The sequence below is a fragment of the Trachypithecus francoisi genome, unplaced genomic scaffold, assembly GCF_009764315.1.
Source record: "Trachypithecus francoisi isolate TF-2019V2 unplaced genomic scaffold, Tfra_2.0 Lachesis_group2, whole genome shotgun sequence".
Classification (NCBI taxonomy): Eukaryota; Metazoa; Chordata; class Mammalia; order Primates; family Cercopithecidae; genus Trachypithecus; species Trachypithecus francoisi.
Genome location: NW_022681465.1, coordinates 120,251,695 through 120,267,765, shown reverse-complemented (window position 1 = coordinate 120,267,765; position 16,071 = coordinate 120,251,695). Strand labels below are relative to the sequence as shown.

The window sequence follows — 16,071 nt, the reverse complement described above, 5'->3', positions numbered from 1 at the left end:
CCAAATGGCCACTTGTTCTCAGGAAATTCAGAGCCTTAGAGTTAGTTAGGAGAGGCCAGAATGCCACTGTGTTGTTTGTTTGCTTGCTTTGTTTTAAAGGATCTACAGGAGGTGGTTTTCCATAAACTAATAAAGGAAGCTAAGTTAACTACGCAAACAAAAGCAGCGTGGGCAATGTGAACTGGCCGTTTTAATGTATTTGTACCCGCACGTCCTTGCACAAAAGATCCGAAGTTGCGGGGAGTAATTGCTATTAGAATAGTGGGCATAGATGGTCAGCTTTTCCCCACCGCTGCAGGTTCGGACCTTCAAAGTGACCATTTATGGATGCTCCCTGGCGCTCCAGCCCAGGGGAAGCCCACTCTGAAGATGCCCTCCCCACCCCCTTCTCTCCTTCCTTCCGACTCAGGAGAGCTCGACACTCCGGACAGCTGCGGCCAGCGGTGGTCATCCTGGCACCCCGCTTCCGCCTTCCCCACGCCCGCGTGCAGCCGGGACACAGGAAAGGAAAGCTTTGGAAGTCAAGCGCCAGCCAAAAGATAACCTGCCCGCGTGTCTCCGCACCCCCTCCCCCAGCCGTGTCACATGGCGGCCCCAACCAGGCGGGCAGTGCGCCCCGCCGCGGAGACCTAGGGCCGCGTCGTCTGGGCAGTGGGTGATGAAACTTCCCAGGCGCATTACCGCAGAGGGCGCGGGCGGGGCGCGGGGTGGGGGTGGGGGATGGAGAGCTGGTACCCGGGCTCACCTGTTCTCCTGGAGGAGGGTGGGGACGAGGGGAGGGGCGAGTGCGAGCCAACGCCGGGTGCGTGCCCGGGGGCGCTCGGTCGCGGCGGTCGTGTCCCCGCCCTCCCTCAGCCCTGAGAGCCCCCCGAGCTGCGCTGTGGGGTGACGGGACCGAGAGCAGTTCCTTTCCCAGGCCCCGGCGCGGGGGAGACGTGAGCGTGCACACGTACACACATAGCAGGGGAAGAGGCGCTCCAAGCGGCGCCCAACTTTCTCCTTCCCTCCCCGGGCCGGGGGAGAAAGTAGCCCGGGCTATCCCCACCCGGCGGTTCTTGGGGAGGGGGCCGAACAAGAAAAGGGAGGAGATGGAGATAATTTCCCCGGATTTAGCTTTTTTGTCTTTGTTTTTGTTCTCACCACTTCCATCAGATGACTGGAGAGTAAAAGGGAACCCAGAGCGGGGTGGCGAGCAGCGCTTTGAGAAAATGCAGGAGTGTGTTTGGAGACGCGTAAAGTTGTCTTTCAAGCTCTGGCCTCCGGGCACGCGATGCTCTGCGGCGGGCTGACTCAGGGCTGCCTTGGGCCTCCTTGCCACCCTCCTGGAAATGATGCAAGTCCCGACTGTCACCTGGATCCCTGCAGCCCAGCCTGGAATGCGTCTGGATCAGGGGAAGGACGAGAAACGACACTCCAGGTGTTGCACGGCCCACCAAAGCGGGAAGATAGGGCAGTTGCTCAGACCAAATCCTATATCTAGTACTTCTCCTCCTATCTTCAATCGTGGGGTTCTTTTTAATGCAAAGTGTCACAAGGCCAGGAATTCCCATGTGTGCTCAGTTGGCCCACAGCATCATTGTGCCCGGGAAACTGCTTCAATTTATTAAGTCCTCTGGGCTGAGAATCTCACTGAATTCCAAAAGGCGGAAAGAGGAAACTTTCCCAACCCGATGCGGGTGTGACGCGAGCCAGGGGCCCGAGGGACTCTGTCCCAGAGCAGACCGTCCCCCTTTAACAGCAACTGGAGCTTGGATTCGCGTTTATATTCTACAGTCCTTTCGACCATTGCCCTGGAGCACCCGCACACGCACGCATCTCCGGCCGCGCTCACACACACTCATACACAGGCACGCAAACGCGTGGCCGCCGCCAGGTCGGCAACTTTGTCCGGCGCTCCCAGCGGAGCTCGGCTTCCTCCTGTAGTAGTTGAGCGCAGGCCCCGCCTCCCGGCCGTGTTGTCAAAAGGGCCGGGGTCTCGGATTGGTCCAGCCGCCGGGACAACACCTGCTCGACTCCTTCATTCAAGTGACACCAGAGCTTCCAGGGATATTTGAGGCACCATCTCTGCCATTGCCGGGCACTCGCGGCGCTGCTAACGGCCTGGTCACATGCTCTCCGGAGAGCTACGTGAGGGCGCTGGGTAACCTCTATCCGAGCCGCGGCCGCGAGGAGGAGGGAAAAGGCGAGCAAAGAGGAAGAGTGGGAGGAGGAGGGGAAGCGGCGAAGGAGGAAGAGGAGGAGGAGGAGGAGGGGAGCATAAAGGATTCAGGTCTCCTGGCGGGAGGTTAATACCAAGAACCATGTGTGCCGAACGGCTGGGCCACTTCATGACCCTGGCTTTGGTGTTGGCCACCTTTGACCCGGCGCGAGGGACCGACGCCACCAACCCACCCGAGGGTCCCCAAGACAGGAGCTCCCAGCAGAAAGGCCGCCTGTCCCTGCAGAATACAGGTAAGTGCATGTGCCCCCGCAACCGGGAGCTACTGGGAGAGGACACCGTGCACCCACGCGGCGCGCCCCAGGCGTTTCGCCGGGAGCCAGGGGCCCACCCACGGCCACGCAAACTCTTGGGATGGCACGGGACGTGCAAAGGGAAGCGCGAGGCAAGGCGAGGTCCGCGCCGGGCTCCGAGCGCCCGGAATCTGCACGTGCTAGCAAGGGTGATGAAATGGCTGGGGCACGACTTGTTGCTGTCCTCCCCAGGGTCGAGGGGAAATGAGGCAGCGTCTGACGCTGGCAGCGCCATCCCCCGCCCCCGAGTCCCGGGTCCGGTGCAAAGCGCGCTTCATCCCGGCCGGCACGCGGGAGGCACAGAGGGTCCCCGGAGCTGGGCTGCGCCCTGCACCCGGAGAACTTCTCTTCCCAGCCTGACGGCCTCAGTAAGAGTGCCGCGTCTTCCCCCTCCTCAAAAGATGCCCGACATCCCAGAACTTTGCCGGCGAGACAGATGGCACTGCGAACTTTCCCCCTGGGAGCACTGCTTTCGGAAGGGAGCGTGGGGGCGGCGCAAAGCGTACCTCCGCGGTGCTGCTGCCATCCCCAGCTCCTGGCCAGGTCAGCAAGCCAAGAAATGGTGACATGACCCGAACCGTGCGCCCCCTCTGCTCGATCGGCTCTTGGCTCACCAGCAAGCTACAAAGCAGAGCCAGGCGTGCAGGGCACGGGGCTGGCCCTTTTCCCAGCTCGGAAAGAGAAAGAAAATCTGCTTACAGCTCCTTCGCTCCACGACCCCTCCCCCGACTTTGGGGGGCCGTGTGAACGCGACGGCGTGCGTGCGCTCACCGCACGAGCAAGAATGCACGAGTGCCCATTAGGGACGCCCCAAGTGAGTGAATCGCGGCCCTGCGCGGTCCTGCCCCGGCGGCACGTGGGGTCTTACGGAGCCTGTCACCTCCACATGCTGGGGCCGGCACCCCCACTACCCCGAGACCCTCGCCCACCCTCCCCCTCCTCTGGCGCTTCCTCTGAGAACTGAACGTGATTCTCGGTGGTTGGGGACCCTCAACAATAAACGCCCCTCATTCTCTCGCTGGATTTAATCTGATGCGGATTATCTGCTCCGACCCCGCCCTTCTTCCAAAATATACTTTTCTGATGTAATTTTGTGGTTGGTTTAAATCAGAGACTTGGGTAGTGGGAAGGGAGGGAAGAGGTTTTGCACGCTGCAGCCTGACAGTTAACTCCCTCCGTCTGCCCTTTCCGAGAGAGGAATGGGGGCCACGTTCGGTGAAGAGCTGTAAGCTCCCTCCGAGGCACAGGGAGCTCTAGGGGATTGGGTGATATACCTCACCCCATCCCTAATTAAAAGGAGCCTGCAACGGCGGATAGTGGCGTTTCTGAAGGCTTGCCCCCATCTGACTCCACTCCTAAGCCTGCTAGCCAACCGCAGCTTCCCTAGCTGGTATTTTAATGCGAAGGGTTGGGAGGCACTGCCTTAATAGGAATTTTGTTTTGATTTTTAGGTGTTGAATCATAAAGCTGAATTGAAACTGCTTTTTAGATGCTGTCATTTGGGTGTCAGGAAGCAAATGGCTGTAATTTAATAGCAGCAACTTCTACAGATCAAGTAGAGAAGGGTACTTCATTGATGAAGTACAGTTCGACTCAAAATTTTATTTTTGTCTGTGGGTTTAAAAAGCTGAAATATATTTTGCTCTCAAACTAAGTATTGCCACAAATACTTTAATAAAATGGAAAGGATGAAAAGGAGGAATGCTCAGACCAGCCTTCTGGTTGTAATTTTTGTAATTTTTGGCTCTTTTCTACAAATATTTACAAATAGAGATATTTTTCATGAGTAGATTAAAGGAGGAAATTTTGTTTCCCAGGCTTTCTAGGTCTTGAAATAGTCATTACTAACTCTTTTTTCCTCCTTAAATTTTCCTTGAGTTGTTACTAACTTTTATTTCAAACGACCTCTCTGCATTGCCCAGCATGGGTTAGAGTTTTGTATATATTTGTATGTGATTTTCCTTTTAGCGGAGATCCAGCACTGTTTGGTCAACGCTGGCGATGTGGGGTGTGGCGTGTTTGAATGTTTCGAGAACAATTCTTGTGAGATTCGGGGCTTACATGGGATTTGCATGACTTTTCTGCACAACGCTGGAAAATTTGATGCCCAGGTAAAAATCCATCCAGAGCATGAAGAATCTTTGGGGTGAGCGTGCATGATTGAAATGTTCATTGGAAAGCCTTGTTAACCAACTTCCTTTGCTGTTCCTTGTGGTGTGTTTCAGTGCTTGCAAGCAACAGTCTAGGTATAAAACATTATTCCAGTGTCTCCCCTCTGCACTCATAAGCTGTGTCTACACAGGCAGGGTGGACTGGAGACCAATGTCTTAATAAATAATAAACACCTTGTGAGGGGACACGCTGTGTCTGGCCACCCAGAACTCAGTCTCCAAAGCCCATTGCATGAGAGGTAGGGGCAAGAACCCCCAGTTATACATTTCAGAAGCCATTTTCACCTACTAGGGAAATGAGACACAAAGTGTGTAGAAATCCGTCATGTGGTGTGTGTACAGGCAACCCAAATAACTCAGGACCTCTGAAAGAGCAGACTTCTATTCCTCCTGAGTAGCAGATCCTTCTCTCCCAACCTGTCAGGTCAAAACCCTGATCGAGTCCTTCAATTCCACACTTTCCTTTTGCTCTATGTAATAAATATAGTCAGGGCCTGACCCACTTCGGTTATCCCAGGGTCCCAAGGGCAACGTGGAGTTGCTGCTCAGGGCAAGGCAGGAACACAACAAGCCACCTATGGCTCCAGTGCCAACAACGCAAATTCATTTTTAGATGGCACGTGGCTTCAGACTCACCTTCTTCGTGTTCTCCCTGGCGACTTATATGCCCTGTTGAAATGCCCTGTTACTATATCTCAGAAACCTCTCTCCTGGTTCATTGGAGAGCAATGCCAACATTTGGAGGTGGCCATCAGTTTAGGTGAGATTTATGGATGTCACCAGTCCCCATCCATGACATACAGTAGTGAGCCTGACAAAGCAGTGCCTGGGAACAAGGAAGGGAGGTGATGACAGGGCAGGCAGCCTAAACTGCAGAGGATGTGCAGTGGCCAGAGGGGAAACTGAAACCAGGGAAGGAAAGAGGTAGAACTTTGAACTCCTTGAGGCTCCCTAATAAAGCATCACTCTGGATTAACGGGAATTAGGAAACGTAATAGGAAATCCGGAGGAAAGACGTGTATTTAAGGGCAATCCCACAGGATGTCAGGGAAGAATACCAAGAACAGATTGCCACAGCCCTCGCATAAATTCATCTTCCTCTTTTTTTCTCAACCAACAGGAATATGTTCTCAAGTTAGAGGCATCCCTTTCAAGTCGATGCTTAGCACATAACTGCTTAATAAACGGGCACACCCTGCCCTCCATTCCGTTTGGCTCTGGCTAGAGAGTCAAAAGAGAGGGGGCCACAGGGAGGGTGCTCAGGCCACATGGTTTTTCAGAGATCCGATGCTATCTGTAGACATTTCTATGGCTGCTAAAGAGAGAACCAAAATAAATGTGCTGGCTGGCTTCCCACTTCCAACCTAAACCCATTTACTTTCTCAACTCAGTGACTTCCGGGTCTGTCTAAAAACAGAGGGGTGACCTCTCCGACGACAGCTTGTTTCTATAGTAATGTGGGGTGTGGGGATTCCTGGGTAGGCATCCCACAATGCCTCCGGGCCGCGGGAGGTTGATAAGGGAGCAGCACCGAGCTTGCCTCCAAACCCCCAACAGCTGTCTCCTTTCTAGGATAAGCACAATCAAACGGGGTTGCCAGGAAAGAGAACTGCAGGCCAGATGTATGCCTGGCTGCCTTCGCCACTCGGAGGCAGGGAGTGTGGGGGAGGGGCCGCCAGTGCGGCAGTTCAGACTCCAGATGCTGCCAGGCAGGGTGCCAGGCCGGCCTTTTAGAGGCAATAATCCGAACAGTTTAAAGGAGTAGAGTCATTTTCAAAAAGGAAAAGAACGCTCTTCCTGGTAGGGTAGGAGGAGACAAGGGTATGGATTTGGGGCGTGGGAGGCACTGAGGCAGAAAGGGAGGCACAGTCAGCAGTCAATCTTGGTGTCGCCCCTGGAATCAATAGAGAAAGGAAAAGTATGAGATTTGGACATGCAGGCACCTTCCACCTAGGGGAAACTGCTTGTGAGAACCGTGAAGGATTTATGGATTTGTGTCTGGCCAAATTCCGTTTGTGTTCCAGAAAAGTTGTCACCAAACAACCAGCACGGGGCTACCTGAGAGACATATAGCCACGGAAGCCCCCGTTGGAGGGAAACTCACAGAGTAGCTGGGGAGGAAGGAGGAAGATGTGTTAGTCTACAGAATGAACATCCCTTGTTGCCAAGTGCTGGGGGTGTCATGTCACTCTGGACATGCCTTCTGATGTGGCATTGCCTGTCACCTGGGAGGACATCCATCTCTGGCGGGGCCTTGGGTTCTGATGTCAGGAATATCCTGTGTAAGCCCAGGAAGGGCTGAAATGTCCAAGCGTGTAATGAGGTCTCCTGCTTTCTGCCCCTCTCTCCCTTCCCTGCCTGTGTGTTCTCAGGGCAAGTCATTCATCAAAGACGCCTTGAAATGTAAGGCCCATGCTCTGCGGCACAGGTTCGGCTGCATAAGCCGGAAGTGCCCGGCCATCAGGGAAATGGTGTTCCAGTTGCAGCGGGAATGCTACCTCAAGCACGACCTGTGCACGGCTGCCCAGGAGAACACCCGGGTGATAGTAGAGATGATCCATTTCAAGGACTTGCTGCTGCACGAGTGAGTACTGCCCCACAGAGGGCCTGGGGTGGAAGGGCCACCCACCAAGGACGGCAAGGTGTATGGGAGGAGAGCAGCGTTGCTCCTAGAGGTTGAATGCCTGTCAAATGGAGGTTTCCATTTACTTCAGAAAGCTACCCTGACTCTCCTAAAAGGCCCCTTTCCTGCTGGCTTTCAGGAAAAGAGAGAATTCCCTCATCAGTCTCAAAATCACAAGCAACAGAAATGGAAATCGTTTTACTAAGAATGAAATGTGTCGATTCAGAAATGCTCTTCATCTTCCCCTTAGCCAAGAACCCACTAGCTCTCAGAATATTCTGAGTAGCTGTAGAGGTGTCCTTACTGACAGCAGATTGCTAATAACATTGGTTGAATATTTACCAAGTGCCAGGCACTGGGCTAAGAGCTCCTTGTGAATTTTTCACTTGATCCTCACAACAGCCCTTGTCACCTCCATTTGACAAATGAGAAAACTGAGACTCACTAAGGCAAAGCTCACACAGCTAGTGACAGGCAAAGCCAGGCTTGGGACCTGGCTCCAGTCTGCTGAGCAGTCTGGCTCCAGAACCTATACTCTCAAATGCCGAAAACAGAGCTATAGATGCTTTTCCTGCCTCCTTAAGTTTCCTTTCCCTTAGAAGGTTGAGTTCACCTTCTCTAATACATTAGTGCCCTCTCAGAAAAATGCAAAACAAATGCCAAAAACTTTCATCAGCTAAACGCTTTTATGCCAAAACAAGGAAATGTGAACTTACTTATTCCAATACTTGAAATTCAATGATAAAATCAGGATGCATCATTCCTTACAAAATATTTCCGCTATAGGATCCTAAATTTTGCAGCATGGTAAAGCACGTTGGTACACAATTGTTCCTAACATGAGGCAGGGCCAGGAGCCCCTAAAGATGAATGTTTTTTTTAATATTGACAATGGCTCTTTCCTCAGAGACACAGGGCAGAAAGAAAGCCACTAGCCAAGCAGTTTTGTACAAGTCATTACCAGTTTGATGGCACTGTTGGTCTCTCCATGGTGACTCATTGAGCCAAATCAGTATAATTTTATGAACTCTTGATCCTCAGTTTGTGCCACAACCTTCTTCCAGTTATGTCCCTACCACACCAACACCACTCAGATGACAGAGAACAGCAACCACCTCCTGTCTCTTTCCACTTGGTTGTAAGGTCATAGGCATCTTGCAACACCCTTGGTACAGTGTTAGAATCATACAATTCATGGCAAAACTCTGCAGGAAGCTCTTGCCAAAAGCAAATTAATATTGTATTTTCCTTGAATTAGGCTAATGCCTTACAAAATATTTTTTATCCTTCAAATATTTGTAGGGGAACAGTAGCAGCCACAGCATCATCAACAATGATAGCTGTCTTTTTTTTTTTTTTTTTTTTAATGTGCTAGGCCCTTGGCCAGGGCCTTTACATGGGTTATCTCATTTATCTTCCCCAAAAATGCTACAAGATAGAAATTACTATGCCCAAGAGGAGGAAAGTGAAGCTAAGACATTAGAGAACTCGCACTGAGGTTTGATTCCTGCTTTTAAGCTTCAGAATTGCTGATATACATGACTCTAGCCAGTCGTCAGGAACAGTCTTCAAACTTGCTCTCAGCCTATAGTCTCCCTGCTAGACCTGAAAGGTCTCACAGCTCCCCACATGTGGTGGGCTTCTTGTCCTTTTATCAAATATATCCCCATTACACAAGGAGAACACTCTAAAATTCCCTTCCTTCAGGTGCCTCTGGAAGAGACAAATGCCCCATGGCTAGGAAATGCCATGAGCTTCACTCGCCTCCAGCCCTGTCCCCCATTAGAGAAAGTTTGCTGGCCTCAGGAATGGGTGGGTGATGGGGCCCATTCCTAGTTTATAAGGCTATAATGCATGCCTGGAGCACAGGAAGACTATCTTTCTTGGAGAAAAGTATTCTTTGGGAAAACTGAAGGTTGGAAGTCCCGCCCCCTCCCCTTAATTAAGTAGAAGGTAAAGCCTTCTTCTAGTGTCTTCTTCTTGGGAATGTGGCCCTCGGGGCCATGGTCTCCTCACACCATTCAGAATGAGCCTATGACCCCCTACCCCAGCCTGCTCTGGAAATGCAGGCAGCCCATATAAGAAGCCTGGTCACATGCTGTTCCTCTTACTTCCCCCTAAGTCATCTCTAGGCAGGGGTCTCCACTAACTCCAGCTTCCCAAAAGCCCCCATTACCTTTCCTTCTGAAGCCATGATGTGGCAGTGCATCGACTTATACTTCTAGCTGAACTGCCTGCTTTTTAGTTTTGTTTTTTTTTTCAAGCATCTTAACTGATTAAAGTATCTTATCAGTCCCCAAATATCAAGAAGGTCATTTCCGAATGTGTGGTATTGGTCAAAAAAATTAAAAAAGAGAACTGAATTTGCTTTTCACTTTAGAGATGAGGAAATCACAGTCACCCCAGAATCTGCACCACTCCATTCTTCAACCCAACCCCCATCCACACCAGAACACTCACCCCCAATTAATGCTGCTCTTTTTAAGCTCTTCCTCTCCGTTCCCCTCACCCCGTCCTGCCCGCCCCACTTTCTGCATAGCATCTGTCTCCCCCTAGCTGCAGCCGGCCTGGCTTGACCCCCACTCCCCGTGTTGCTGGGTGCTGGCAGGCTCCAGGCACATCCCCCTCCAAGTATTTTTTAAAATCCTTTAGCCTTGCTGACACCCAGTTGAACGAGCTGGACTTTGTCATTAGACACGGGCTGAGCTTGCAGCCTGAGAAGGCACCATGCCAGCTCGGAACACGGCTTAGATTAACTTGGTTCGGCACACACATCCCTCCCCGCAGTTCACAGCTTCCTCCTGGAGAGAAAGAGGGCCAAGGGCAGAGGAGAGCATGGGCTCGTCCAGGCTTCTCGGATCCAGATCCACCTTGGGCTTCTGGGGGCTCATCTGGCAGACAGAACACCCTGGCAGAGAAGGCGAAAGAGAGACAGTCTGTATATCCCCAAGACAGCCCTCCCCTTAATCTGGGGCAAGAAGCTTGAAGACAGCATCCAGTTAGTATCTCAGAAAGACAGACACTCACCCCTGCAGTGTGCTCATCTAGCCCTGGTGCCGTGGCAGGCACTGTCAGGTGCTAAAATCCCGTTGCTGCTTTAGCAGACACACTCAGTGAACTTGAACTCCGGAGGCAGCTTCTAGTTTTCAAAAAATAGAAGAAAACAAGCACTCGTGGAACATTTCCCTCATATTGCCTCCTGCATGCCCACCTCAGGGCAGTCCGAGGAGACAGCGTTAGGTTTTCTTGCGTTGTCAGGGGCCTGCCTTAGAGGGTTTACAGCCCTTTGCCCAGCGACCATGCACAGACTTGCTGACTCCAAAGTCATCAAACTGGCCCTAAACAGCAGCTTGATCTCTATCAGCCAGAGCATTCCTCCTCTCTGCTCTGCTCTCAGCCAAGCCCTGGGCCCTGAAGCCCAGAAGCTTCCAAAAGCCACCTTCTCCCTGCTCTTCTCAGTTTTTACATCCATGAGATGAGGACAGTTCACTCAATTCCAACTGGAGGACTAATTAATAAAAATGCAGTAAACTACTTCACACATCTCAAAATACCGTCTGCTCTTTCCACATAGCAACAGCTGCCAGCTTGCAAAGAAAAGGCTCCATGGGCTGTAACGCAGCCTCTCTGGTGGCCCAGACTTAGGGAGGACAAACCGGGTTGCTCCTTGTTGTGAATGACCTCACATTCCAGGGTGACTTCCCTGCTCAAGGTGATGGCCCACAGCTGCAATGCTTATGGTCAGATAGGTCAGAAACTTTGCCAGCGAGGACTGCCCAGGAATGCTGGTTAGCCATGTGAAGCATTCTATACCCACCTTGGGGGGTTTTAAAGGCCAGTGAGAAGTTAAAACAAAAGCTCAGTGAGTGACCCATGAGAGCCCATTGCTGGGGACACTCCTTATCAGATGGACCCGTAAATATAAAAAGCAGATGCTCCTGCCTTCTGCACACCTTGTCCACCCCCTGGGGTAAATTCTTCCAGCAGTTTTCCTAAAGAACAGCCCAAGGCAATCGGAATGGCCTGAGCAACTGGCTCTGCCCTCCAGAACAAGGCGAGTTCGTTGCACAGCGAGCTGTCTCTCAATCCAAACACAGGGTCCCCTGACCGCCAGCCTTCAACTCCAATCTAAGGAAGCCCAGACTGAAAGAATAAAGATGCGTAGATGGCCACAGCTACTCCCCAGCCTCTGCTACTGAGAGAGGGAGTCACTGCATGCACGGGCAATGACGTCCCAGGCAGGCGGTCTTCCTCCCTCCCACTTCAGCTCTTCCATACTCCTCCAGATGCGGAGGAAATGCATCCGATAACTTCCAAAAACACCCTTCTTCATCTTGAGCCTAAATCCGGGGCAAATGCAAACATGGGGAAAATGGTTTCTTGGCAGCTTCTCACAGAGGGCACATGGCCCTAAACCTTCATGGTTTCCTCTTCCCTACCAAAAAGAATCTTCTGTTTGGGAGTCTATGTAAGGCCCCGCACCATTTGCCTAATTATGATTCCACTGGACCCCAGAGCCATCTCCACTCTAGCTGAAACTCACCTAGTTCTGGGTGCCTTTAGGCACCCAGAACTCTCCTGCCATTATTCCCGCAGCCGCCCAGATTTCTCACCTTCCCCAGAGGGTCTTCCTTTTAGGGTCCTAAGCGCTCATCCTAAGAGCCATAAGCTCTTACCCTATGCACCTGTGAGCCTGGGACACAATGGCCACCCAATAAGTGTTGGTTGAGGCCAGTACTCCATAGACTATGAGAAAAGGCTTGAAGTCATTTGAGAGAGACCTTCCACTGGCCAAGCACTGGCCATGCCTCCTTCCCAGCATTGCCCCTACCCTCTGTGGTCCATTTGGGACTTGCTCCATTCCCAGCCTCTCTCTCTCTCTCTCTCTCTCTCTCTGCTTTCAATCTTTAGACCCTACGTGGACCTCGTGAACTTGCTGCTGACCTGTGGGGAGGAGGTGAAGGAGGCCATCACCCACAGCGTGCAGGTTCAGTGTGAGCAGAACTGGGGAAGCCTGTGCTCCATCTTGAGCTTCTGCACCTCAGCCATCCAGAGGCCTCCCACGGCGGCCCCTGAGCACCAGCCCCAGGTGGACAGAGCCAAGCTCTCCAGGGCCCACCACGGGGAAGCAGGACATCACCCGCCAGAACCCAGCAGTAGGGAGACTGGCCGAGGTGCCAAGGGTGAGCGAGGTAGCAAAAGCCACCCAAACGCCCATGCCCGGGGCAGAGTCGGGGGCCTTGGGGCTCAGGGACCTTCTGGAAGCAGCGAGTGGGAGGATGAACAGTCTGAGTATTCCGATATCCGGAGGTGAAATGAAAGGCCAGGCCGCGAAATCTTTCCTCCACGCCGTCCATTTTCTTATCTATGGACATTCCAAAACATTTACCATTAGAGAGGGGGGATGTCACACACAGGATTCTGTGGGGACTGTGGACTTCATCGAGGTGTGTATTCGCGGAACGGACAGGTGAGATGGAGACCCCTGGGGCCGTGGGGTCTCGGGGGATACCTGGTGAACTCTGCACTTACACGTACTCAAGGGAGCGCGCCCGCGTTATCCTTGTACCTTTGTCTTCTTTCCATCTGTGGAGCCAGTGGGTGTCGGCCGCTCTTTTGTGGGGGAGGTGAACCAGGGAGGGGCAAGGTAAGGCAGGGCCCCCGGACCTGGGCCACACAGTGGGTGCTGGGCCCCGCCCCGAAGCTTCTGGTGCAGCAGTGTCTGGTGCTGTCTCCACGGAAGTCAGGGCGGCTGGATTCCAGGACAGGAGTGAATGTAAAAATAAATACCGCTTAGAATGCAGGAGAAGGGTGGAGAGGAGGCAGGGGCCGAGGGGGTGCTTGGTGCCAAACTGAAATTCAGTTTCTTGTGTGGGACCTTGAGGTTCAGAGCTCTTGGCGGGGGTGGGGGGAGGAGTGTCATTTCTATGTGTAATTTCTGAGCCATTGTTCTGTCTGGGCTGGGGGGACACTGTCCAAGGGAGTGGTCCCTATAAGTTTATATTTGAACCACTGCTTCAAATCTCGATTTCACTTTTTTATTTATCCAGTTATATCTACATATCTGTCGTCTAAATAAATGGCTTTCAAACAAAGCAACTGGGTCATTAAAACCAGCTCAAAGGGGTTTAAAAAAAAAAAAAAAAGCCCATCCTTTGAGGCTGATTTTTGTTTGTTTGTTTGTTAAGTTCTATTTTAAAAGCTATCAGACAGCGACATAGCCATACATCTGACTGCCTGACCCGCACTCCTGCCCACTTGGGGGAAACCTTCCACCCGGAGGAAAATGCACACATGGGGAGTACAACTGACAAATTTCCCTCAGGGTTTTGTTATCTCACCTTGACCCTCAGCCAAGATTGGTAAAGCTGCGTCCTGGCGATTCCAGGAGGCCCAGCTGGAAACCTGGCTTCTCCATGTGAGAGGATGGGAAAGGAAAGAAGAGAATGAAGACTACTTAGTAATTCCCATCAGGAAATGCTGACCTTTTACATAAAATCGAGGAGACTGCTGAAAATCTCTAAGGAACAGGATTTTCCAGATCCTAATTGGAAATTTAGCAACAAGGAGAGGAGTCCAAGGGGACAAATAAAGGCAGAGAGAAGAGACAGAAATAAAAATACGAGGAAAGGAGAGTGAGGATTTTCATTTAAAGTCTCCGCAGTGAGTTTCTTGGGTTATTTAAAACATCACCTAAATAGGCCTTTTCTTCCTAATAGGCCATCAAATTAAAGCCTATCCTTTCTCAAGCAGGAGCTGGTATTGTGGGGAGTGGCCTGGTATTCTGGGCTGGGCTCTTCTGGAGCAGGGGTCGGCAAACATTGTCTGCAAAGGGCCAGATAGTGAATCCAGTACTTTCAGTTTGGCGAGCCATGAGGTCTCTGTCGAAACTACTCAACTCTGCCATCCTAGCACAAAAGCAGCCACAGACAACACACAAACGAGAGGGCTTGGCTCCCTTCCAGGAAGATTTATTTAACGGCCCCCAGCTGAATTTCACTCACAGGACACAGTTTACTGATCTCTGTTCTAGTGAGTGGGCCAAAAAGCATATGCATCCTTATCTGTCAACTCTTCAGCTCTTCCTCAAGGCAACCTGAAGCCAGACACCAAGAAACTAAGTGTATCTGCTCTAAAATGACTTGTTCCTGGGGAATGCCTTCAACCAAAACGCAGCTAGTATTTCTGTGACCCAAATCCAGTTCCAGTCTTTCTTGATCCATGCCCGGGTGGGGGAGAATCATTGGTTGGGGGAGGGGAGGAAACCCCACCTCCAACCCCCGCCACCGGGCCCCCCAGCACCCAGCAAGATCTGGGCCTGCAGAGAACAGAAGAGCTGGTGCACTTAATCCAGCTCTGCCCTTGGGGGGAGGAGGACCTGTGTGTCAGGCTCTGCCATGGGAACGAGTGTAAACCGTGGCCGTCTCCTGCAGTGAGCCACCACGGCAGGCACGTTGACTGTTTTACTGACATCACTCAAAAGCTAAAGCAATAACGTTCTCCCGCGTTGCTGAGTCAGCTGTTCATTTGTCCGCCAGCTCCTGGACTGGATGTGTGAAAGGCATCACTTTTCCATTTTCCTCCGTGTAAATGTTTTATGTGTTCGCCTACTGATGTCCCATTTGTTGCTTCTAATGTAAATATTTGTCATTTGTATTTATTATCTCTGTGTTTTCCCCCAAGGCATAAGATTGCTTACTGTGTTCATTTGAGCCCATTTACTGATCTCTGTTGTATGTTTTTCACGCCACTGGTTTGTTCTCAGAAGTCAGGTAGATAGCATTTCAATCCCGTCCCTAATGTTACTGGAAGCATCCAATAGTATTTATTGCTCAGGGTCTTCTGCTCCACACCGAGGAAGGTCCAAATTTCTGTAAGCATTGATTGAGACATTTGCACAATCTAAAATGTAGGCAAAGTAGTCATTAAAAATACACCCTCTACTTGGGCTTTATACTGCATACAAATTTACTCACGAGCCTTCCTTTGAGGAAGGATGTGGATCTCCAAATAAAGATTTAGTGTTTATTTTGAGCTCTGCATCTTAACAAGATGATCTGAACACCTCTCCTTTGTATCAATAAATAGCCCTGTTATTCTGAAATGAGAGGACCAAGTATAGTAAAATGCTGACATCTAAAACTAAATAAATAGAAAACACCAGGCCAGAACTATAGTCAGACACACACAAAGGGAGAGATTTAAACTTCAACCAAGTAAAAGGCTTCACGGAAATAGCATGGAAAAACAATGCTTCCAGTGGCCACTTCCTAAGGAGGAACAACCCCGTCTGATCTCAGAATTGGCACCACGTGAGCTTGCTAAGTCATAATATCTGTTTCTGTTACGGATTTAGGCAACAGGACCTGTACATTGTCACATTGCATTATTTTTCTTCAAGCATTAATAAAAGTTTTAAATAAATGGCCTCCACGTGAGTAGCATCATTGTCTGAGAGGGTCATTGATGTCCAATGCTTGGGAGCACAGCTGTGAGCAAGTGGACTGGTATGTCAAGAGAATTCTATGCTTCTGTGGATGTTCAGCCTACAAGGAGAGAAGCCAGATGAAGAGGTCCACCCTGGGCTTCTCCTCCATCAGAGGGACTCTGTCCAAGCCTCTGCCTGAGTCACTCAGACAAGGAGGAGAATAAATTTCACGCAGTCGGCCAGGAAGTACCACCCCCACACCCCATTAGGGAGGTCCTCAAGGCTCACTCTGGTCTCACCTTTGAGTCTGCCCTGTGGCCTGGCCACCCCTTCTCTCA

The 16,071-nt window shown here is 51.3% G+C and overlaps 1 protein-coding gene across 1 annotated transcript; it reads left to right on the top strand.

Annotated features, from left to right (window-relative positions):
- The first annotated feature begins 923 nt into the window (after positions 1–923).
- Positions 924–15,733, top strand: STC2 (stanniocalcin 2). The gene is made up of 4 exons (XM_033180322.1): positions 924–2,451; positions 4,480–4,622; positions 7,055–7,266; positions 12,217–15,733. The coding sequence occupies exons 1-4, from the start codon at positions 2,301–2,303 to the stop codon at positions 12,617–12,619; spliced, it is 909 nt and encodes a 302-aa protein (XP_033036213.1). The 5' UTR covers positions 924–2,300; the 3' UTR covers positions 12,620–15,733.
- Positions 15,734–16,071: the final 338 nt, after the last annotated feature.